Below are 24,721 nucleotides of genomic sequence, written 5' to 3'. Positions count from 1 at the left end.
AACCATTTAAAACATTTATTGTCTCATTAGCAAAATTTCGGTCTTTTTTAGTAGGTACAATTGATGCTTCAGATTTGCATGCAGGCCAGATAGCCAAATTCCATCAACTTACATATTTATTTCTATCTTCAACCTACTCATCTTTCCTTAGCTCCAGAAAGCTATTTTTAACTTTGTGGTAGGTAGCATACAAAAGTACAACAAATTTTTGGGTAAAAGAATGCATTAAAAATAGTTACTTGACACCTAACTGCTATAACAAAAATAGGGTGGTAAACTCACAAAGGAAAGGACTTTGGTTCTTTCGTGTCTGTTTCACTAGTGCCTACTTTAGGGCCCAGCACAGGGGATATTAAATGCATATTTCATGAGAAATTGATAAATGAATCTCGCTTTTCTCTTTCATTGCCATAATAGTACCTAAGCATAGTCATAAGCAATTCATCTGCATCATGCCACTCAATCATCACAAGATCCATCGGGGGCCCCCCATTTCCACCATTTTGTAGATGAGCAAACTGAGACTTGAGGAAGTTAAAGGTCACATCGCTAATAAGGGACTTCACTGGGAAATGAATCCAAATCTTTGTGATGACATGTAGGCTCTTTGTCATTAGACTAGGATCCCTTTATGTGACAGGCCCTTTAGTTTGCTTTCTTCTGTGTTCTTCATCCTGACTTCCTTCTCTATGACCACAGTCATCTCAGATTGGAGAAATTACTTATGTGAGTATGCAGAGTCATTCTTTAAACGAGAAGTATCAGCATCTAGAATAGCATTTTAGGACTTACTTAAAAAAATGAAAATATCTAACTTGACTGCAGACTTTCCTCATAGGAAATAAAAAAGCAAACATAGTTTAAGGAATAGCTTAATACATGTATTTGTATATATGTATGTACGCATATATATATATATTTAAAAAGCATCACCTATTGAAGGAGTTTAAACAGGCTTCTTAAGAATGAGCTGGGCAGGATCTCCAAGGGCAACTAATCCAACCCTCTTGGGTAAGAAAGAGGTGAGCAAACAGAGGACCTGAGAAGGGAGTGGCAGAGTGGTGGTGAAACCAAGATCAGAAGCTGCACCTCCTGGCTCTTGGGCCAGGGCACTCTCTGCATCAGGCTGCCTCTCCAAAGGGTTTGATCAAGAGAAAAATGGCAGAGAACAACAGAAAACAATTACCCAGACAAAAATTTAGATTTACAATAGGGAGGACAACCAAGCTGCTCTATAAACCATTCCTTGGACCGTGTGCCTGACTCAAAGTGGAAAGTTCTTTGGCTTAAATGATTGAGCCAGAAACAGCCTTGTAATTAAGAAAAGAGAGAAAGGAAAATGGGGCACAGATTTATAGGAAGTTGGACTTTTCTTCCTCTTGGATTCCTTCTGTGAACATGTGCTCACACACACACAAACACACAGCAGCCAGGCCACCAGGGAGTGAGAAGAGACAGGCTGATAGAAATTAAGGGTTACATTCAATTGCAATATTGATCGATAAACCAATTGGTCTTGTAAAAACAGCAAACCCGAGTCAATTTATTATTTTTAATGGGGGAAGGGCAGGGAATGAAGTACATTTTTTCATTTGCTTACTCCTTTGTTGAAATTATTTCCTTCTCATTTATTTCTATCATTCATGCAATTACCTAATAATAAGGAAAGACAGTAGGAAAAACCTGTTGATTTCAGTGGAGCATTTACCAGGAGCCAGTAGACTTTCAAAAACGTTATAGCTTACTTTATTTATTCAATACATTCTGATTGAACCTCTACTGTGTGTCAAGCCCTGTTCTAGGTGCTGGAGAGTAAGCAGTGACCAACAGCAAAATATCTTGGGCCTGCAGAACTTACATTTAGAAGGGGTGGGAAGAGACAATGAAGAAAATAAATATATATATATATATACCTAATTTATTATATAGTTTATTATATAGTTATATATATATAATTGTATATATTTATATATATTTATATATATAAATTGTATATATTTATATATATTTATATATATAAATTGTATATATGTATATATAATTGTATATATATTTATATATACAATTATATATACCTAATTTCATGCCACATATATAGTATATATATAGTGTATATATATAGTATATATATAGTGTGTGTGTGTATATATATATATAGCATATATATATATAGCATGAAAGAGGGAAATAGCTGCTAAAAAAACACACACACACACACACACACAAATCCAGGCCAGGTGTGGTGGCTAATGGCTATAATCCCAATACTTTGGGAGGCTGCCATGGGAGGATCATATGAGGCCAGAAGTTTAACACTAGCAGGATTGCACCACTGCACTCTAGTCTGGGTGACGAGAAAGACTCTGTCTAAGAAAGAAAGAAAAAGGAAAGAAAGAAAGAAGGAAGGATGGATGGATAGAAGGAAGGAAAAGAAAGGAAGAAAGGAAGGAAAGAGGAAGGAAGGAAGGAAAGAAACAAAGAAGAAAGAAAGAAAGAAAGAAGGAAAGAAAGAAAGAAGAGAAAGAAGGTGGGAGGGAGGGAGGGAAGGAGGCAGTGGGGGAAGGGTACCGTTTTAAATAGAAGGGCCGTGACAGACCATCACCAACATTTGCAGAACCCAAGGCAAGAGCACAAAAAAAATATACATCCCATCCTCTCCTCTCACACGGAGCCCTGCCCTGTGTTAGCTTTCAAATGCAGCGTAACAAATGACCACAGAGTTAGCTGCTTAAAACAACACATATTTATTATCTCAGAGTTTCTGTGGATCAGAAATCCAGGCACAGCTTAGCTGGGTCCTCTGCCCAGGGTCTCGTGAAGCTGCAATCAAAGTGTCGGCCATACTGCACTCTCATCTAGAGGCTGGACCAGAGGAGAACTGTTTCAAGGCTCATGCAGACTGTTGGCAGAACTCACTTTCTGGCGGCACAAAACTAAAGAACCAGGTTTTTGTTGCCTTCCTTATGTCCTAAAAGACACCCAGTTTCTAGAAGCTGCCCACAGTTCCTGGCCATGTGGGTTTCTCCAACTCGACTGTTTACTTCATTGACCCACAAGGAGGGCCTCAGCTCCAGTCTGCTAAAACGAAGTCTTATTAATGTAATGTAATCATGGGAGTTACATCCCGTCAGTTTGTCATATTCTGTTGTTTGGAAGCAAGTTACTGTCTTGCCCATGCTCTAACTAGGGAAATTATACAAGAATATCAATAACAGAAGCTGGAAATCACTGGGGGTCACCTTAGGGTCTGTCTGCCACAAGCATTGATAGGCACCTTATGCACATGTATGTGGATAACCTAGTCTGTTGAGTGTACATCATATCATCAAACATAAGTGGGCATCAGAATCTCCTAGAGTGCATGTTAAAACACAAACGGCTCATTCTCAAAGTTTCCGATTTGGTAGAAACAGAAATGGGTGGGGCCTAAGAATCTGCATTTCTAACAAGTTCCCAGGTGAAGCTAATGATGCTGGTCGAGGAATCACACCTGAGAACTAGTTTCCTAGCCTGTATGTTCAAGCTACTCTCATTGCCACCCCCAAAATCAGCCAGCCCTTGGTCATCTCTTGGGATGAGGAATACACATTCTGGCAGCATAGTCTACCCACGAAAGGCTCATGGACGCCTGGTAACACTCTCAGGGCTGTTTGGACAGGGGATTCTGGAGTCTCAGATACCCAGAACATGGTCTAGAAGAGGAGGCACAGGTTCTAGGTGAGCCTACGAGCTGCTCACTCTAAACAAAGGCTCAGCTAGAAGAGGGCTAAAGTGGGGCTCTCTAAAACCAAAGGCTCTGAACAGGTGTTAGAAATAAGAAGGGTCAGAATTTTACCCTACTTGCAAGCCAAGACATTGGCCTGCCAGTTTCATGGATATTGGCAGAAGACACAAGACTTCTGGGTCATAGACAAAAGACAATTTATTACTCACAGCAATAGCAGTAGCCAGAGAAACATCCTTGTACTAGTTCTCTGAGCCCCAGTTCCAAAAGGATGATGTAACAAGGGCTGGGTATTACTTGTTAATGCAGGCTGGTGTGTTACTGGAGAGTAACACTGAGATTAGGAAACTCCGATTTATATGAGAGCTACCAGCAAATCTGCCCAACATCTGGTCTTTATCACCTTTATTATCCTGGATAGTAAATAAATCTGTCCCTAAGAGAGAAAGTTTCTATTTTTCTAGGCTACATAATAGCCCCTACACAACCTAATCTCAGTGTTTCCTAACCTCAGTGTTACTCTCCTGTAACACACCTGACTGCATTAATAGGCAATACCTGCCCCTTGTCACATCCTTTTGGAATTGAGCCTCAGAGAACTGGTAGAATGATGTTATTGTGGCTACTGCTATTGCTGTGAGTGACATGCAAATACCTGGAAAAGAGAGTCCAGGGAAAATGAGCTGTTCATACCTTTGATCAGAAGATGTGTTGTGCAGAAACTTGACAAACCCAGAGATAACTGTCTGTCCCAACAGATCTGGGTCCAGTTGCCAGATCTAAGGGTAGTACTGACAAGCAATATTTAGGTAAAAAACCAAAGAAAGTGAGGAAGCAGGCCCAGAAGATATCTGAGGAAGCGTCTTGAAGAAGAGGGATTAATAAACTCAAAGGTTCCTAAGAGGAAGCGAAGGGAATTAAGGGAGAGAGCATTAGGAAATGAGGTCCAGGAAATAAAAGAGGAAGAAGGAAAGGCCATTGTAAGGTCTTTGCCCTTTATTCTGTGTGAATTGAAGAACTACTGGAGAACTTCAAAGGAAGGAGTGTCATGATACACCATGAGTGAAAGAATCACTCTGGTTACTATGTTGAGAATGGAGTGAAGGCAGTCCAGGACCAAGGCAGGGAGACCTGCTAGGAGACTCCTGCAGTAATGCACATGGGAGATAAGGAAGGCTGGGACCAAGGCAATACCAGCAGAGGTGGTAGGAAGCTGTCCCATTCTGGCTACATTTTGAAAGTAGAGCTGGCATGACAGACTGGAAATGGGGTATAATGGAGGGAAAACAAAGCTAAACCGTGGATGATAGGTTTTGGGCTTCTGCATTTGAAATGGAGTTGTCATTAACTGAAATGAGGATGAATTTAGGAGGACTAGGGATATTTTGGAGGAGGGAGCTCAGGAGATCAGTGTTAGACATGTTGAGTTCAAGATGTTTATCAGACACCCATGCAGACGTATCATGTGGGCAGTCTGAAGTTGAGAAGTGAGGTCCAGGCAGGAAAAATAAATTTTGGAGTTGTTAGCACATGGATCCAATTCAAAATCATGAGTCATGAGATGGCAAACAGAGCTAGTGTAGATAGAAAGAAGAAGCAGGCCAAGGACGGATCCTTGGGGCAGGCCAGCAGCTAGCAAAGGAGACTGAGAAGAAGGAGGAGAACTGTTCAGTATCCTGAAAACCAAGTGAACAAAGTGCTTTAAGGAGCAGATAGTGGGCAACCCTGCCAAGATATGCTAATAGGTCAGTGAGGATGAGCACTGAGAATACAGCACTGGACTTGGTACTTTGAGAGAGAGAGAGAAAGGGAGGTGGAAAGCGGGGGTAGAGAGAGGAAGGCGAGGGCACAAAGAAAGAGGGAGCAAGAAAGCGACCACATGCAAGTGAGTGCTGACTTTCTCTTTTTCCAAATCTAACGGAATCCAAATTCAAAGCTATTATATGGGTCCATTATGTTTGAAACATACATAACAGGTCCTACTACATAAACCAAAACATTTATTTTCCCTCAGTATGGGAGAAGGGATAAAAAGAACAAATAAAAATCTCAGAAGGCCTTAATCCCAGCACTTTAGGAGGCCGAGGCGGGCGGATTATGAGGTCAAGAGATCGAGACCATCCTGGCCAACATGGTGAAACCCCGTCTCTACTAAAAATACAAAAATTAGCTGTGCGTGGTGGCGGGCACCTGTAGTCCCAGCTACTTGGGAGGCTGGGGTGGGAGAATGGTGTACACCAGAGAGGCGGAGCTTGCAGTGAGCCAAAATTGTGCCACTGCACTACAGCCTGGGCAACAGAGCGAGACTCCGTCTCAAAAAAAAAAAAAAAAATCTGAGAAGGACAGAAGCAAGTTCTACAGAGGCAGGTGTAGGACACCATTTGAGAGGAGAGGGGACTGAGAAGAGAGGATCCCCCTTGAGGTGGGTCTCAGGATATCATTTGAGGGGTGAGGGTACTCAGAGAAGAGGGTACTAAGAAGAGAAGATATCCCTGTGGTGGGTCTGAGGGAATCATCTGAGGGGAGAGGTTACTGAGCCCGTTATGATGGGTCAAGAGTCAAAGAACACTGGCACCAAGTTCTTTCTCTTCCTGAGGCCAGATGTTACAATAAGGTAGGTTTTGTACTTGCATATGTTGTGAATTCCTAGGTCATTGCAAACAAGCATATTTAATAGTAAGTACCCAAAACGTGGGATGAATAATTTTCTACTGTTGCTCTCCATTAGCAAAGGTCATACAAAGTTCTATTTGTGTCTAACTGAAAGATTTGAGATAGTAAGTGATAAACTGGCAGTGCTTGATAGAACTGATCTATTTCCCCATCACTTAATGAAAGAAGTCACCAACCCCATAATCAAATGAATTTAATTCGAGGTGGCAAATATATTGTGACTTTAATTCTTTTCTAAAGTATGTCTGAATCTCTTTTCAGATGTATATTTTATGATAGTTTACTGTTACTCAACCCACCCCATTTTTTTGTTTTTTTTTTTCAGTACAAGATTTGCTTTGCAAATGTATAAAATTGCTCACTGCTGAGTATGGGGCTTTCCTACCCTGTGGATGCCACAATGACTTCTGTAAAGGAGGGCCTGGAGTCTTGGTGTCTTCTCCTACTGGTAGGAGGACCTGTAAAGTGCATGTGTTAAGCACTGCATGATGTAATCACATGTCTTCTGACTGATGAATAGCACCCTCATATTTTCTACATGCAGGTTTCTTTGAAAATTGTAAAAATTCAAAAACATTTGTAACAAAATTTCAAACACGTTCTGAATGTGTATTCTTATTTCTACATATTCTCTAAATTGTCACATGAAAATTACAAGTTCTAATCTCAGAATACACTTCCTTCTTTGAAGGCTACTATTGTTGAGAATGGGCTACAAGAGCCTGGTGGAACATCTTATAAATGAATGAAGCCACCACACCAGATACACAGTAGGCCAAGAGTAAACAGGTATTTTCCTTTCCAGTAATGCCCTTCATATATTGGGTAAAACATGAGCAAATGATGAGTGCTGAAAGGGATCGCGTTTTCCACCCCAAAATATGCCACTTTGCCATAAGAGGTGTTTTTTTGTTTTTTGTTTTATTTGTTTTTTTTGAGACAGGGTCTTGCTCTGTCACCCAGGCTGGAGTGCAGTGGGACAAACACCTCCTAAGCTCAAGTCACCCTCCCATCTCAGCCTCTTAAGTAGTGGGACTACAGGCATGCACTACCATGCCTGGCTAATTTTTAAAAATTATTATTTTTAGTAGAGACGAGGTCTTGCTATGTTGCCTGGGCTGGTCTTGAGCTCCTGGGTTCAAGCAGTCCTCCTGCCTCAGCCTCCAAAAGTGCTGGAATTACAGGCATGAGCCACCCTACCCAGCCCATAAGAGTTATTTTGAGGTGAAGGCATTTGAGTTCCCGAAATCCTTTATCTGACTAAAAGCAGAGGTTCCCAAAAGAACTCAGCTATCACAAATTCCTCCCACTGGGAGCAACTCTTTCTTCTCTTCTAGACATTGTCACAAACTGTCATATCTCCCATCTATTCTCCTAAGGACCCATTTATCTTTTTTTTTTTTTTAAAAAGAAGTCATTTGCTCTCTCAATATTGCCTTTTCTCCACCTCCCTTTCCTGTAGTAAAATGATACAGAAAATCAAATCTCATCACTCCTTGGGGTATTCATTTCTTTCTATGACACCGTTGTGCAAGCAAAATTTAAAATAAATAACTTTGTAAGCTTTTTCTCCTGTTAGTCTGTCTGCTGTAAGTTTAATTCACAGGTTCCTAGGCACTTCACCTAAGAGGGTAGAAAAAAAGTTTTTCTTCCCCTCCAATGCTTATGAGAGCCTTCCAATCATTTTAAATAAACTTTACAGGTAGTGCAGGTATCTTGTAACTTCCTGTTGGAACCCTGGGATATCTAAAGAGGAATAACAGGAGCCAAGGTCTATACTTCTTCCCAGGGCTGACCTAACCCTTCAGGAAGAAAAACCATCTTTCCATGACGTCTTTATGTAGAAATGAGTCCATTTTGGAAAACAAAATGTTGGAAAATATTTATAGACAATGAGCTATTAGCTCTTTATGCAGAGAGAAAAATCAGTGAAAAACTACAAATATCCAACCATCAGAGACTTTAAAACTGAGAGATCTGAAGAGATCTCCTCCCACTACCCCCATCCCAAATTGGCTTTTTCTTTTGAATGAATCAGTTCTGCTTCCGTGAATATGCTTGGGAGATGGTTAAATGAATAAAACATATCCATGTAAACAAGTAATTATAATACTCATGAGGCAATAAAAAGCTTTCTTTTTTTGGGTACTCATTGAAATTAGTCCTTTCAGCCAACATCTAAAGGATACAAATCCTACTTTCTGGAAACAAGCACGCAGATCCTATGACTTATTTATTTTAAAATACTGAGATTACTGGGTATGGACGAACACCAAGTAGAATAACATATTTGAACCATTCCATATTTGAACTGACTTTTCCTAGCAGCTGGTGATAAAATTCTATACTGGTTCTAAGAATTACATCTCATGTGACTTTTACGGATCTTTTTAATCTTGAATCAGTTCTGCTTCCATGATCCTTGACAAGACGCTCTTGCTATTAATGGACAAAAGAAATGTCTAATTATAACAAAAATGTATTTCCAAGGAGTTGAAGAGTTTTCTATATTTTAGATATATGTCAGGGAAACTGTAATTTGTATAAGATACAAATAACCATAGGTAAGTTTGGAGATGAGGTGTAACATATACATGCATTTTTCGTGTGTGGTACATGATCTGGCTACAGCAAAGTGCTAGATTTTTGCCTTTTGAGAAAGAAGCAATATGTTGGTGACTAAGGGTATTCTTGGAGATTTGTGGTTTTATTCTGGGAACTTCACTTCCTCTGCATCAAAATGCATCACTTATAAACGATTCACACTGTGAGAAACTGCTTAAAATTCATCTTTCCTTGAGGACCCAAAGCTTCCTTTTAGCCATTTCAAATTCATTAAAATATTCTCCTGCCTTCCCTGGTACATTAACAATGCTTCTCAATTTAATGCATATATTTCAAATCATTACACTTTATTGCTTAAATATTCAATGAAAAGTAGGATGACAGATGTGAATATCCACATTTTGAGGTCACCTTTTATGTGTTCTTAACTGTGTAGTAACTCAGTAAATTTTTTCTTGTTTTACTTTTTTCTTTTAGTTTTATATATGTATACAAAACTATATATATACAGTTAAAATATATATAAAAATATATATATATATCTTTTTTTTTAAGAGACAGGGGTTTTGCTTAGCCTGGGTTTGAACTCTGGAGCTCAAGTGATCCCACTGCCTCAGCGCCTTGATTAGCTGGGACTATAAGCACTCACCACCATGATCAGCTTAACTCAGTAAATTGAAGAAGTGACTGGCTTTACGGTATTGTTGGGGACATTTCGCAACAGAAGTAATGGTGAACCTCTGCCTGCATGGAGAGCATGCCAGCTGATCAATGACTGAGGCAGATGCCCTCTTTTCTGCAGTTGCTGCTTCAAACCGTGAAAATTCAACACAGAGATGGCTAGAGTCGCTTAAGGACAAATCCATTGATGGCTCATTTTTTTCAACAGTTTTACTAGGTATTTTCTTAAAGTAGTTATTGTACTAGTATGGTTGGGAGATGGTTAAATGAATAAAACATATTCGTGTAAACAAGTAATTATAATGTTCATGAGGCAATAAAATGCTTTCTTTTTTTGGGTACTCATTGAAATTAGCCCTTTCAGCCAGCATCTAAAGAATACAGATTCTACTTTCTGGAAAGAAGCATGCAGAGCCTGTGACTTTTATTTATTTTAAAGTCCTGAGATGACTGAATATGGATGAACACCAAGTGGAATAACATATCTGAACTGACTTTTGTTTGAGCTGGTGATAAAATTCTGTATTGGTTTAAGAATCACATGTCATGTGATTTTTATAGAATTCTTCATCTTGAAAACAGAACAAAAATAGCAAGCTGTTGATAAATGAGCATCCTCCACCCGCAACTTGACATGTCGCAAGGCTTACTCTTAAAGATCTCCAGTCCCATTCATATTCCCAGACTTAGACCCTGCCCACATATGAAATGAACTGTACAATTAAATTCTGCCCATTTAAAGCCTCTTTGATCATATAGAAAATAAAGCAAAACCATTATTTAAAACTTTGCACACTGACTGCTTGTGCATACAAAGTACCTATAGAATGGTAATTGAAATCTCAAGGTATGAAGTCAAATTTTCTGATTTCAAATCCCAACTCCAACACTTCCAAGTTGTATGAGTTGGAGAATGTTGTGTAACTAGTCTGTCATTCAGTTTCATCATCTGTAAAACCAAAATGTTACCTTCCTTGTGAGTTTGTTATTATTATTGGTTTTTTTCTTTTTTTTTTTTTTTTGAGACAGAGTGTCACTCTGTCACCCAGACTGGAGTGTAATGGCATGATCTCGGCTCACTGCAACTTCTGCCTCCCAAGTTCAAGTGATTCTCCTGCTTCAGCCTCCCAAGTAGCTGGGATTACAGGTGCCCGCCAGCTAATTTTTGTATTTTTAGTAGAGAGGGGGTTTCACGATGTTGATCAGGCTGGTCTTGAACTCCTGACCTCAGGTGATCCGCCCACCTCAGGCTCCCAAAATGCTGAGATTACAGGTATAAGCCACCATGCCCGGCCTGTTGTACTTATTAAATAACATGTTTGGAGTTTTTTGTTTTTGTTCTTTTTTTTTTTTTAGACAGGGTGTCACTTTGTCCAGCCCAGGCTAGAGTGCAATGATGCAATCATAGCTCACTGCAACCTCAAACTCCTGGGCTCAAGCAATCCTCCCACCTCAGCCTCCCAAGTAGCTGGGAATACAGGCATGCATCACCATGCCCAATTTACTTCTTTATTTTTTGTAGAAGCAGGGTTTTGCTATGTTGTCTGGGCTGCTCTTGAACTCCTGGGCTCAAGTGATCCTCCCGTCTTGGCCTCCCAAAGTACCAGGAGCCACTGCACCTGACTAAATAACATGCTTTTTAAAAAAGTGCATGCCATGGTATTTGACATTTGTAAAAAGACTAAAATATTATTGCTATTATCACCCTCAATGTGAATTAGCTCTAATTAGCACATTAGCACTCAAAAAATCCCATTGGGATGGAAATATGTCCTCTCATTAGTTCTAGGTGTTAACCCACAGGCACGACTCTCAACTCTTTTTTGCCTATCCTCCTGAAAAGATGACACCATGTCAAGTTCATCTTAGCTTCCCCTTTGCACGTGTGGCACAGCACACATTAAGGCACAGTGCAGTATAGTAGTTAAGCTCATTCTCTGGACTCAATTAAACTTGGAGTTGAATCCTGTCTTCTTCATTTAATTTTTCTGACTCGTAGTTCCCTGTTTATAAAATGAGTTAAAAGTAAAGGTATCTACCTCATGATGTTATTATAAGGTTTTGATAAAATAATGGATGCAAAGTTTTCAGCATATGCTAATAAAAGCAACAGCAAACATTTATATACTACTTACCATGTGCTAGGCCCTGCTTTAAGCACTTTGCTTGTATTAACATGTTAAATCCCCATAACAATCCTATGGTATTGGAGCTATTACTATCTTCACTTTGCATATGTAGAAACCAAGATCGAGTGAAATGAATAACTTGTTCATGGTCATATTAATGGTAAGTAACATGTCAGAATTAAAATCCAGGCAGTTTACCTTCATCCTGGGATCTTAATCACTATGCCCTTTTCCCTCCCAATAGTATGTGCTTGTCAAATATTTGCTATTACTGCAGTAATCAATAAGTATTTATTAAAATATTTAATGAATCAATATCTGCTGAAGTATTTGTTTATTATTTACTATACATTACTAAGTAGCACATCTTATTATAGGCCACAAAAATGGACTCCTTTGCTTATAAGTTTTTGAAGAAATTCTCAGATTCTGCCTACCCAGATAATTAATAAGGTGTATACCAGGGAAGGCAATTCAAAATATGTTCCCATCTACTACAACAGCTGCCATTTATATAATTAGATTTTAAAATAATTTAAAATAAAACAGTGGTATATGATTTGTTGCAAATGACTGACTTCACCTAAAATATGCATCATCACCTATTTCAAAACCTTTACTTAAAGAGGAAACAAAACTACAGGAGGTAACTTTGAAACTTGTATGAATAGTCTTAATAATACTCTTAAAAATCATAAATCAAAATATATAACAGCTTGCTTCCATAGTTTGAGGTTTATTATTATATTGCCTAAACTTCAACACAAAATTTTAAATATGAAACATAAAATGCAAAATAATTTTTTCCTTGGATAATTTAATAGTTAGAGACATACCTCACTGCACTTCACTTTATTGTACCTCACAGATATTATTTTTACAAACTGAAGGTTTGTGGCAACCCCAGGTTGTGCAAGTCTATTGGTGCCATTTTTCCAACATGGGCTCATGTCATGTCTCTGTGTCACATTTTAGTAACTCTCACAATATTTCAAACTTTTCCATTATTATTAAATCTATTATGGTGATCTGTGATTGGTGATCTTTGATGTTACCATCAGAATTGTTTTGGAGAACCATGAACTATGCCCATATAAGATGGTGACCTTAACCAGTAAATCCTGTGTGTGTTCTGACTGCTCCACCAGCCACCCATTTCCCTATCTCTCTCCCTGTCCCTGGCCCTCTCCACTCTCCTCAGAGTATCAATAACAATATTGATAGTATGCCAATTAACCCTATAATAGTCTCTAAGTATTCAAGTGAAACATAGAGACACAAATCTCTCACCTTAAGTCAAAAGCTAGAAATGATTAAACTTAGCAAGGAAGGCACAATGAAAGCCAAGATAGATCAAAAGCAGGCCTCTTGATTCAAGTTGTGAATGTGAAGGAAAAGTTCTTGAAAGAAACGTAGCATGCTATTCCACTGAACACACAAATGATAAGAAAGTGAAATAGACTAATTGCTGATAGGGAGAAAGTTTGAGTGGTCTGGATAGATCAAACCAGCCACAACATTTCTTTAAGTGAAAGTCTAATCCAGAGAAGGTCCTAAGTCTCTTCAATTTATGAAGGCTGAGAGAAATGAGAAAGCTGTGCAACAAAAGTTGGAAGCTAGCAGAGATTTGTTCATGAGGTTTAAGGAAAGAAGTCATCTCAGGCCTGGCATGGTGGCTCATGCCTGTAATCCCAGCACTTTGGGAGGCTGAGGCAGGTGGATCACCTTAGGTCAGGAGTTCGAGACCAGCCTGGACAACATGGTGAAACCCCATCTCTACTAAAAACACAAAAATTAGCAGGGCATGGTGGCACGCACCTGTAATCCCTGCTATTCAGGAAGCGGAGGCAGGAGAATTTGCTTGAACCCAGGAGGTGAAGGTTGCAGTGAGCCAAGATCGTGCCACTGCACTCCAGCCTGGGTGACAGAGCAAGACTCCATCTCAAAAAAAAAAAAAAAAAAAAGTCATCTCTGTAACATAAAAGTGCAAGGTGAAGCAGCAAGGGCTGTTGCCAAAGCTGCAGCAAGCTCTCCAGAAGATCTGGCTAAGATAGTTGATGAAAGTGGCTAAACTAAACAACACATTTTCAATATAGATGAAACAGCCTTACAGTGGAAGAAGATGTCAGCTAGGACTTTTATAGCTAGAGAGGAGGAGTCGATGCTTGGCTTCAAAACTTCAAAGTACAGGCTGACTCTCTTGTTAGGGGCTAATGTAGCTGGTGACTTTAAGTTACATGCTCACTTACTATTCAAAAAATTCTAAGGCCCTTATGAATTATTCTAACTGTAACCAGATGCAGTGGCTCATGACTGTAATCCCAACACTTTGTGAGGCCAAGGCAGGAGGATTGCTTGAGCCCAGGAGTTCAAGGTGTCAGTGAGCTATGATGATCCCACTGTACTTCAGCCTAGGCAACAGAGCAAGACCTTTCATCTATGAAAATGCAAATACAAATAAATAAATAATTATTCTAAATCTATAGATTTAGAAAATGTGCTCTATAAATGGAATAACAAAGCCTGGGTAACTGTTTACAATATGGTTTCTTGAATATTTTAAGTCCACTATTAAGAACTACTGCTCAGAAAAAAAACATTTCTTTCTGAATATTACTTCTGGTTGATAACACACCTGTATTAGTCCATTCTTATGCTGCTAATAAAGACATACCCGAGACTAGGAAATTTGTAAAGAAAAAGAGGTTTAATGGACTCACAGTTCCGCATGGCTGGGGAGGCCTCACAATCATGATGGAAGGCACATCTCACATGGTGGCAGGCAAGAGGACATATTCAGGGGAACTCCCCTTTATAAAACCATCACGTCTCGTGAGACTTGCTATCATGAGAACAGCATGGGAAAGACCGGCACCCATGATTCAATTACCTCCCAATGGCTCCCTCCCATGACATGTGGGAATTATGGGAGCTACAATTCAAGATGAGATTTGGGTGGGGACACAGCCCAACAATATCATACGTGGTCACCCAAGAGTTCTGATGGAGATGTACAAAGAGATTAACATTGCTAACACACGTCTACTAACACAACATCCACTCTTCAGCTTGTGGATCAGGGAGTAATTTTGACTTTCAAGTCGTATTATTTAAGAAATACATCTCATAAGAAAACAGCTGCCATAGATAGTGATTTTTTTGTTGGAACTAGGCAAAATAAATTGAAAACATTCTGGAAAGGATTCACCATTCTAGATGTCATTAAGAACATTCGTAATTCATGGGAGGTGGTCAAAATATCAACATTAACAGGAGTTTGGAAGATGTGGACTCCAACCCTCCTGAATGAGTTTGAGGTGTCCAAGATGTCAGTGGAGGAAATGAAGTGCAGATGTGGTAGAAACAGCAAAAGAACCAGAAGTGGAGCCTGAAGATGTAACTAAATTTATGACATTTTAATCTCATGCTAAAACTTGAATGAATGAGGTGTTGCTTCTTATGGATGAGCAAAGAGTGGTTTCTTGAGATGGAATCTACTCCCAGTGAAGATGTTCACAGCATTGTGTAAATGACAACAAAGGATTTAGAATTATATAAACTTAGTCGATAAAGCAGTGGCAGGGCTTGAGAGAATTGACTCCAATATTGAAAGAAGTTCTATCGCAGATAAAATGCTACCAAACAGCATTACAGGCTATATATAAATCTTCTTGAAAGGAATAGTCAATCTATGTGACAAACTTCCTCGTTGTCTTACTTTAATAAATTGCCACAGCCACCTCAGCCTTCAGCAACCACCATTCGGATCAGTCAGCAGCCATCGACATCCAGGCAAGACCCTCCACCAGTAAAACACTTACCACTCAGTGAAGGCACGAATGATCATTAGCAATTTTTAGCAAAAAGGATCTTTTACATAAAAGTATGTACCTTTTCTTAGATATCATGCTATTGCACATTTAATAAACTATAGTATAGTATAAACATAACTTTTATATGCACTAGAAAACCAAAAAATGTGTGTGACTCGCTGTATTCCAATATTCACTTCTTTGGGGTGATCTGGAACTGAACCCACACTATCTCCAAGGTATGCCTGTATAAGAGACTGGACCTGCTGCTGTTTGACAGAAGGAAGAACGGTTCTTTTATCATTTTAAAACAAAATGCCATACTTCCTTCACAAAGTAAGAATTTATTTTCCATGCAATATCAATAAAAGTAATGTGATTATATTCATTTTTCTAGAGCTTCATCCGTTGCTTCCTTTTCTCTTCTTATCCTCATTTATTTTCTTTCATCTATTTTTAATTTACATTATCTTGTTGCATTTCAAGTATCCATATAAACTGCCTTATGTACTTCCTGAAACAAGATAAAATTATATAAATGTTCTGTGAGCAAAGTATAAGGTAAGGTATAAAGTATAATGTAAAGTATAATGTATAATGTATACTTATGTAAGTATAAAGTATAATGTAAAGTATAATGACATTTTCATTTAAAGGACTTTGCAGACAGTAGGGTTAATCTGATATTTATTGCTTTATTTCATTCATGGACATCTGAGACTCTTCTTGAGTGGATATAAAAAATAGTTATTATAGTAAACTGAATGATGGCCCCTAAATATATCCTAATTCCTGGAACCTGGAAATGTTACCTTTTGCAGATGTGATTAAGTTAAAGGTCTTGAGAGAGAGAGAGATTATCCTGGATTATCTAGGTAGGTGCTACATGAAATCACAAGTGTCCTTATAAGAGAGAGGCAGAGGGAGGTTTGACGGGAACAGAACAGAAAGCAGCATAACCACGGAGGCAGAGAGATTGGAGTGATGCAGCCCGAGAATGTCGGCAGCCACCAGGAACTGAAAGAGGCAAAGACGATTTCTTTCTTAGAGCCTCCAGAGGAAGGACAGCGCTGCCGACACCTTGATTTCAGCCTAGTGATAGTGCCTTTGGAATTCTAACCTCCAAACTATGAGACAGCACATGTTAATTGTTTTAGGCCACGAAGTTTATGGTAATTTTTACAGTGGCCATGAGAAACTAACATAGTCATTAATTTGAATATATGCAAATGTTAAAAGGAGACAGTTTTCCTTGTAACATTAAAGACGTTGGGAAAGGCGAAAACAACAAAGTTATTTCCATTTAGAATAATAAAATATTGAAGGGTAGTTTAAAAGGATCAGGAAGTTTTTTTTTTAAAGGACTACTGTATGTTTCGGGAAAATGCTACATTTCCAACCCAATTCCCTCTCTAACATATCAGTTGTCTTAAAGCAAAATTATCTGGTACCAGAGGAAAGCAAATAGGAATGCCATTCTCCTGTGGACATCTCTCTCCACGTTGTTCTCCAGCCCTCCTCAGTGAACAGCTCCACCCATAATCCCACTTCCTGTTTAGTGTCCTACCACCTCCCCTGAAAGTCCTCTTGTTTTGCTGGAAGTAATCTATTATTTTACAAAGTCAAAGAACATATTTGCATAATTTCACTTATGGGAAAGTTTCTAGTGCAGTAAGTTGCTGCACTTACTGAGCTATATGGGCGAATCATGTCCATAACACCTTGGTGGCTTCCTGGACAATATGAGGTACAACTCATCAGCAACTGCCTGCTTAACCTCACTTATCTTTACCTGTCTCTAGATTAGCAGGCAGAAAGACAAGCCATCTCCACTCTAGGTAATTCTAAAATAAACTGTGCTGAAGGTGGAAACTTACACTTTAAAAATCACAGAACTGTCTTATCTAGAATCTAAGAGGCAAATCATTCATTTAGCCAGAAAAAATGTGCAAGTGGAAAAAAGATTTCCCTTTAATATATGCTATAAACAGTTTGTGAGAAGTTTTTTCTTAAATAACTCAATATCTCTGCTTTATAAATAACAAAAAGTCTGAAAATGAAAATCTTAAAATGCTAGGCAAATAAAGATTTAAGAGGTAATTATCCTCCATTTGATTGTACAAGTAGGAAGCTGGTCATCCTTGACACTGCTCTCCTTCACATTCAATCCAATTTTGACTTTTCTTAAGTTTTTTTGTTGTTATTCTCTTTTTGTTTATCTGTTTTTGAGACAGAGTCTTGCCCTCTCGCCCAAGCTGGGGTGCAGTGATGTAATCACAGCTCACGGCTGCCTCGACCTGCTGGGCTCAGGTGATCCTCCCACCTCAACCTCCCAAATAGCTGGGATACAGGCACGCACCACTACACCCAGCTAATTTTTGTATTTTTTGTGGAGACAGCATTTCACCGTGTTGCCCAGGCTGATCTCAAACTCCTGGGCTCAAAAAATCTGTCTCCTCCAGCCTCCCAAAGTGCTGGAATTACAGGTGTGGCTGGCCTTTTTTGTCTCTCTCTTTTTTTTTTTTTTTTTTTTTTGAGACAAGGTCTCACTCTTGTCCAGACTAGAGTGCAGTGCTGGGATTTTGGCTCACTGCAGCCACAAACTTCTGACCTCAAGCAATCCTCCCACTCCAGCCTTCCAAGTAGCTAGGCCTACAGGCACATGCCACCACACTCAGCTAATTCTGTTTATTTTTTGTAGAGATGAGGTCTCTCTATGTTGTCCAGGCTGGTCTCGAACTCCTGGGCTCTAAGTGATCCTCCTACCTTGGCCTCCCAAAGTGCTGGGATTACAAGTGTAAGCCACTGCACCTGGCCTCTTAAGTATTTCTTAAATCTGTTCACTTTTCTCATATCCATTTGCCTTTTTACTAGTCCTCTTTACACCTAAAGTTTCCATCCAGTCATGAGGGGAAAGGAAGAGCACCACAGGACAGCTGGAGATTCAGGTGGGGACTGAAGTTTTACCTTTCCTCTAAAAGTCATAGGCTTTGAGTGAGAATGGGTCCCTCACAGCATCCACTTTGCTACTTTTTACCTATCTGGCTGTAAACAAGGAACTTATTAAAAAGTCATGGCAAAAATTGCAATTACTTTTGCACCAACCTAATACCTTCCATGCTTGTTTCCTCTCTGTAGAATGGGAATGAGAATATGAACTACCTCATGGGACTGCTGCGCACAGGAAATGAGTCCATCAATACATGCAAAGCACGAAGAACAGAGACAGGGACACAATAAACAATCTGCTCTTCTGATTATTGCATACTAGGGTTATAGTTTTTCAGGCTCTCGCTGCACTATGAGGCCCTTTCTTAGCATCAGCATGGCAGTGATTTTACATGTTATTTTTCAAATAGCTATCAAATTAATATTTGTCTCTTCCTCTACTGTAAATTTTATGAAGCGGATACCAAGTCTGTCTTTGCTCTTCTTAGCACAGTGCTTGGCAAAGGAAAGCACTGAAATATTTGTTAAGTAAATCTTGGAAGTAAAGCAAAGCAATAAAGCAAACCAGTGACACCAGTGGTTACCAGTCTGTAGTTTCGGATGTCTTCAGAAGTTGTATGAATGTTTCCTATCTGCTATAGTTCTTCTCCATCCTCACTAATATAAGCTTTCAAATATACCCATGTTCAGGTTCCAAAGATTCCAGTTTGACTGGGATGGGGTTGGCCAAGGCCAGTAATGAAGACTCTCTAAATAATTCTAATCTGCAAGTCAGGTTGGAAAGCTCTGGTGCTGCTCCCACCAGCTTCAGTTCTGGTGTGAAGGCCTCCAACCTGACCTCTGCTTTTGAATTTGACCAACTGCCCTCACCCTTGGTTGAATTATCATTTCCTATCTACATAATAGAGGAAAAAATATGGGAAGCGGCAGCTTTACGGGCAGGACTTAGGAGGATGGAACAAACGAGTAAGGTTCGTGCTGTTCAGACAATTGTAATCCTGGCAGCAAACCTGTTGGGCGACTCCAGGCCCATGCAATCGCCAACCCACTCTCATTCAGGGCGTTCTGCCCCTAGAGGGCGAGCGCATCAGGTCATGAACCTTTCTTTTTTTTTTTTTTTTAATGAGATTTTATTTATACTAAGAGCCAACACAGAGTTTCCTACTGTGTAAAAGAATGGTGGCTTTGATTGCCTTAAAGGCTGAACTCCGCAAGCCATCCCTTCTGGGCGTTGCTCCCCAAGGTAGATCACTGAGTCCGTTTCCTTCCCACTTGTCTCTCGCTCCACATCCGCCCACCTCTGCCCCTTTCCACGGTCCGTTTACCCCCATTCTTGAACGATTCCATCGGAATTCCCCAACCCTGTTCCAAGTGTGACCCCAAGATATGAGGCCGCCCTTCCTGAAGCCACCGCAGGCTCCTCCAGCAGGCAGCCCCGGGAGCAGGGAGCTGGGCGGCCGGGGGCCCCGCGCGCCACGGGAGGCAGAGGTCGCTCCCCGATCGCGGGAAACCGGGACTCACGTGTGGATCTGCTGGAGGTCAGGGGGCCGGTAACGTTCACCTGGCCTCGGAAGGCGGGTCCCCGAGCGGGAAGCGTCTCGCGCAGCCGGGCTGCGGAGCCACCCCCTCGGTGGGCGATCCCCTCACTCCCTAACTTGGGAGCCACAAGCCGCGAGTCCACGGCCCTGGGCGAAAAGAGTCACATTCCCTCCCCACTCCCTCAAGGGAAAGGGAGCGAAACACGCTTTCCGGACCCGGCACAACAGGTCCTTCGGGCAGCCGCGAGGTGGGGAAGGCCAGGGGCGACTGGCTGCGGAAGAGGGTAGAGCATTCCACGGGCGCATTTCCTGAGGAGGGGCCTCTCCACTTACGGATCCCCTGTCACTTTATTGATCCCCAGACCCACAGCAAATCCTGAGTTTGGGCAGCAGGCATTATACCGAAGGCGCGGGTGGGAGTGGAGTTCTGGATGTGCAACACGGCACCAATCTGTTCTGTCCGAGAGCGAAGTTAGGTGGTGCAGGAAAACAGCCTTTATGCGCGCCCCAGGACCTGACTCTCGGGGCGATCGGCGACCACTCACCTTGTGCCTGCGCCTCCATGGTTGCTGACTTCGAGCTGAGGGCGGCGGGGACACCCCGGTGCTTCCCAGAGCAGATGGCAGCTGCGCCCAGGCTCAGAACGCAGCTGGCCCCGCCGCTCTCTCCCACTCCTGGCACGCGTGTCGCGAGCGCTGCGCGGAGGGGGTTGGGGACGCAGGCAGCCGCCACTAGCCGCTTCTGGTTACCTCCGCCCCTTCCAGTCCACCTGGCCCAAACCAAGCTGGAACAAGCTCGCCGCTGGGCGCCACCTGCCGGCGCTCTATACAGCAGGCGGAAGGCACCCACTCCCGGCGCTATACGGATATACCGCAGAGATATTGCAGGTTAGGTTCCAGACCCCCGCAATAAAGCGAGTATTGCAACAAAACGAGTCACACGAATTTTTCAGTTTCCTAATGCACATAAAAGTTACGTTTGCACTGTGCTGTAGTCTATTAAGCATGCAATAGCATGATGTCTAGAAAGAGCAATGTACCTACCTTAACTTAAAAAGATATTTTATTTCTAAAAAATGCTAAAGATCATCTTCACCTAATGGGAATCCTTTTGGTGGTGGAAGGCATTGCTTGGATGTTGATGGCTGCTTATTGATCCTGGTAGTGATTGCTGAAGGCTGGAATAGCTGTGTCAATTTCTTAAAATGGGACAACAATGAAGTTTGCTGCATCAATTTACTCTTCCTTTTATGAAAGATTTTTCTGTAGCATGCAATGCTGGTTGATAGCATTTTATCTACATTATAACTTTTTTCAAAATTGGAGTCAATCATCTCAAACCCTGCCATTGCTTTATCAACTAAGTTTATATAATTATAAATCCTTTGCTGTCATTTCAACAATGCTGTGAACAACTTCACCAGGAGTAGATTCCATTTCAAGTAACCATTTTCTTTGCTTGTCCGTAAGAAGCAACTCCTCAACCATTCAAGTCTTATGAGATTGAGCAATTTACTCACATATTCAGGCTTCACTTCTAATTCTAGTTCTCTTGCTATTTCTACCATATCTGCGGTTACTTCCTGCTTTGAAGTCCTGAACTCCCAAAGTCATTCAGGAGGGTTGGAATCAACTTTTTCCAAACTCCTGTTAATGTTGACTTTTTGACTTCCTCCCATGAATTATAAATGTTCTTAATGGCATCTAGAATGGTGAATCTTTTCCAGAAGGTTTTCAATTTACTTTGCCCAGATCCAACAGAAGAATCACTATTAATGGCAGCTATCTATTTATTTCTTAAATAATAAGGCTTGAAAGTCAAAATTACTCCTTTATCCATGGGCTGCAAGATGAATGTTGTTTTGCCAGGCATGAAAACAACATTAATCTCTTCGTACATCTCCATCAACTGTTGAGTGACAAAGTATATTATTAACCAATATTAAGCAATAATATTTAGAAAGAAACATTTTTTGAGCAGTAAGTCTTAATAGTGGGCTTAAAAATATTCAATAAACCATGCTGTAAACAGATGTACTGTCATTCAAGTTTTGTTGTTCCATTTATAGAGCACAGGTGGAATATATTTAGCATAATTCTTAAGGGCTTTAAAATTTTCAGAATGGTAAATGAGCTTTGGCTTCAATGTAAAGTCACCAGCTACTTTTGCCCGTAACAAGAGAGTCAGTTTGTCCTTTGAAGCTTTGAAACCAGGTATTGACTTCTTTGTAGCTGTAAAAGTCCTTGGTAGCATCTTCTTCCAATATAAGGCTGTTTCATCTGTATTGAAAATGTGTTGTTTCGTGTAGCTACCTTCATCAATGATCTTAGCCAGATCTTCTGGAGAACTTGCTGCAGCTTTGGCATCAGCCCTTGCTGCTTCACCTTACATTCATGTTATGGAGATGACTTCTTTCCTTAAGCCTCATGAGCCAGTCTCTGCTCGCTTCCAACTTTTCTTCTACAGATTCCTCACCTCTCTCAGGCTTTATAGAATTGAAGAGAGTTAGGGCTTTGCCCTGGATTAGGCTGTGGTTAAGAGAATGTTGTGACTGCTTTGATCGGGTTTGATCCAGACCACTCAAACTTTCCCCATATCAGCAAGAAAACTGTTTCACTTCCTTATCATTTGTGTGTTCACTGGAGTAGCACTTCTACTCTCCTTCAAGAAGTTTTCTTTTGCATTCACAGCTTGAATAACTCGTACAAGAGACCTAGCTTTTGGCCTATCTCAGCTTTCAACATGCCTTCCTCACTAAATTTAATCATGTCTACCTTTTGATTTAAGGTGAGAGACATGTGACTCTTCCTTTCATGTGAATATTTGGAGGCGATTGTAGGGTTATTAATGAGCGTAACTACAATATTGTTGTGTCTCAGAGAATGGAGAGGCCTAAGAAGAGGGAGAGAGATGGGGAAATGGCTGGCTGGTGGAGCAGTCAGAACACACACAAGATTTATTGATTCAATTCACTGTCTTATATGGGCATGGATCAGGGTTCCCCAAAATAATTACAATGGTAACATCAAAGATCACTCATCCCAGATCACCATAACAGATATAATATAATGAAAAAGCTTGAAATATTGTGAGAATTACCAAAATGTGACACAGAGACATCAAGTGAGCACATGGCATTGGAAAAATGGCACCAATAGATTTGCTCAACATGGGGATGCCACAAACCTCCAATTTGTTAAAAACGCGATAGCTCACTCCTGTAATCCCAGCACTTTGAGAGGCCAAGGTGGGTGGATCACGAGGTCAGGAGATCAAGACTTTCCTGACTAACATGCTGAAACCCCATCTTTACTAAAAATACAAAAAATTGGCCAGGCGTGGTGGCACGCGCCTGTAGTCCCAGCTACTCGGGAGGCTGAGGCAGGAGAATCGCTTGAACCTGGGAGGCAGAGGTTGCAGGGAGCCAAGATTAGCCTGGGCAACAGAGCAAGACTCCATCAAAAAAAAAATGCAGTGTCTGTGAAGCACAGTGAAGAGAAGCGCAATAAGACGGGGTGTGCCTGTAAAGGTCTGATACTATGCCCTGGACAGAGGAAGAGAACATGGTTTTACAATACTGAGCCATCACTCTTAGTGGAGATACGAAGGTAGGTTTCCACAAGCCGTGGTTCTAACATTTTTGTCAACTGATCAATACACAATTTTGTTTCTTTATATATTTTAGTTTAAAGACACCTTATTTCATGTATATCATGTATATTGTTGTGTCATTAACATTGAGCTAACAGCCAACAGCACTAAAACTCATACCAGAATCAAGTTTATTAAGCTTATTTAACATATATATTTTCTCTCTAAGGCATATCACAACCTTCTTGCACCTAGGAACACTAGACAGTACTTCAATGCTATCCTGGGGGGCCCAGAAAAATCACCAAAAAAAAAGGTTTGTTTATAGACTGGAGAGATGAAACAAGAAGGCAGAGCTGCCTTGCTTTTCCTCAGCAGGAAACTTGAATCTTCTGGGGTCTCTATCCATGAGTCCCTGTAGGTTGTACTTGCAGGTTGATGAGACAGTCATGTTTTCAGACAGGACTAGAAATTCACAGCCCTGTTCCAAGGCTTGCCTGGTAATGAGATTAGAAAGCATGACAAGGAGTAAGAAATATCAGCTCCCATCTCTACTCCTCTGGCTTTGGATGTTACAGATCTCCCCTTTTTCTCAACATCTACACGATCTTCATCTGTAAAATACAATGTGGTACTTATTTACATTTGGTCTTGAATAGTTTGCCACTTGGGTTTTTGTTTCCTCTTCCTTTCTTAAAATAGATCGTAAAGTCTGTCAGGGTTGAGTGTGGATATTATGTTAAACCTCCCATAATTCCTGACAAAAAGTCTTATAAAAATTTCATAGCTCAAAAAGATTTATTGAATAAACAATTAACTAACCAGTAGGTTATATTTTATCCATGCCCAAGTTTGCACAGTATAGACTAATAAACATAAATGGAGTCTTACATTTTTTTCTTGAAAGAAGGAATACTACTCATGGTTTCCTGGCACATGTACGAGCACCTCAGTGTGGTTTTTGTTATGTTGAAGATCTCACTGATTTGTAATCATTGCCATTAAAATTACTATGTAGAACACTAAGCATAAGGCTTTTAAATGACTTTTGGTAATAGT

The 24,721-nt window shown here is 40.4% G+C and overlaps 1 protein-coding gene across 9 annotated transcripts in view; it reads right to left on the bottom strand.

Annotated features, from left to right (window-relative positions):
• TPD52L1 (TPD52 like 1) overlaps positions 1 to 20,872 on the bottom strand; it is a 109,637-nt gene extending 88,765 nt beyond the window's left edge. For 5 of the 9 annotated variants that reach the window (XM_518724.7, XM_003311463.5, XM_003311467.5 and 2 more), the window contains exon 1: positions 20,617 to 20,851. In XM_518724.7, coding sequence (XP_518724.5) covers positions 20,617 to 20,635 — 19 coding nt within the window. In that variant the 5' untranslated portion in view covers positions 20,636 to 20,851. Of the gene's footprint in view, positions 1 to 20,054; positions 20,342 to 20,616 lie in introns of those variants that run through there. The other 4 variants (XM_063813419.1, XM_063813420.1, XM_003311464.5 and 1 more) reach the window with 3 other exon arrangements.
• Positions 20,873 to 24,721: the final 3,849 nt, after the last annotated feature.

The sequence above is a fragment of the Pan troglodytes genome, chromosome 5, assembly GCF_028858775.2.
Source record: "Pan troglodytes isolate AG18354 chromosome 5, NHGRI_mPanTro3-v2.0_pri, whole genome shotgun sequence".
Lineage (NCBI taxonomy): Eukaryota > Metazoa > Chordata > Mammalia > Primates > Hominidae > Pan > Pan troglodytes.
The sequence above is the reverse complement of the archived record's forward strand: the minus strand, read 5'-3'. Positions and strand labels throughout refer to the sequence as shown.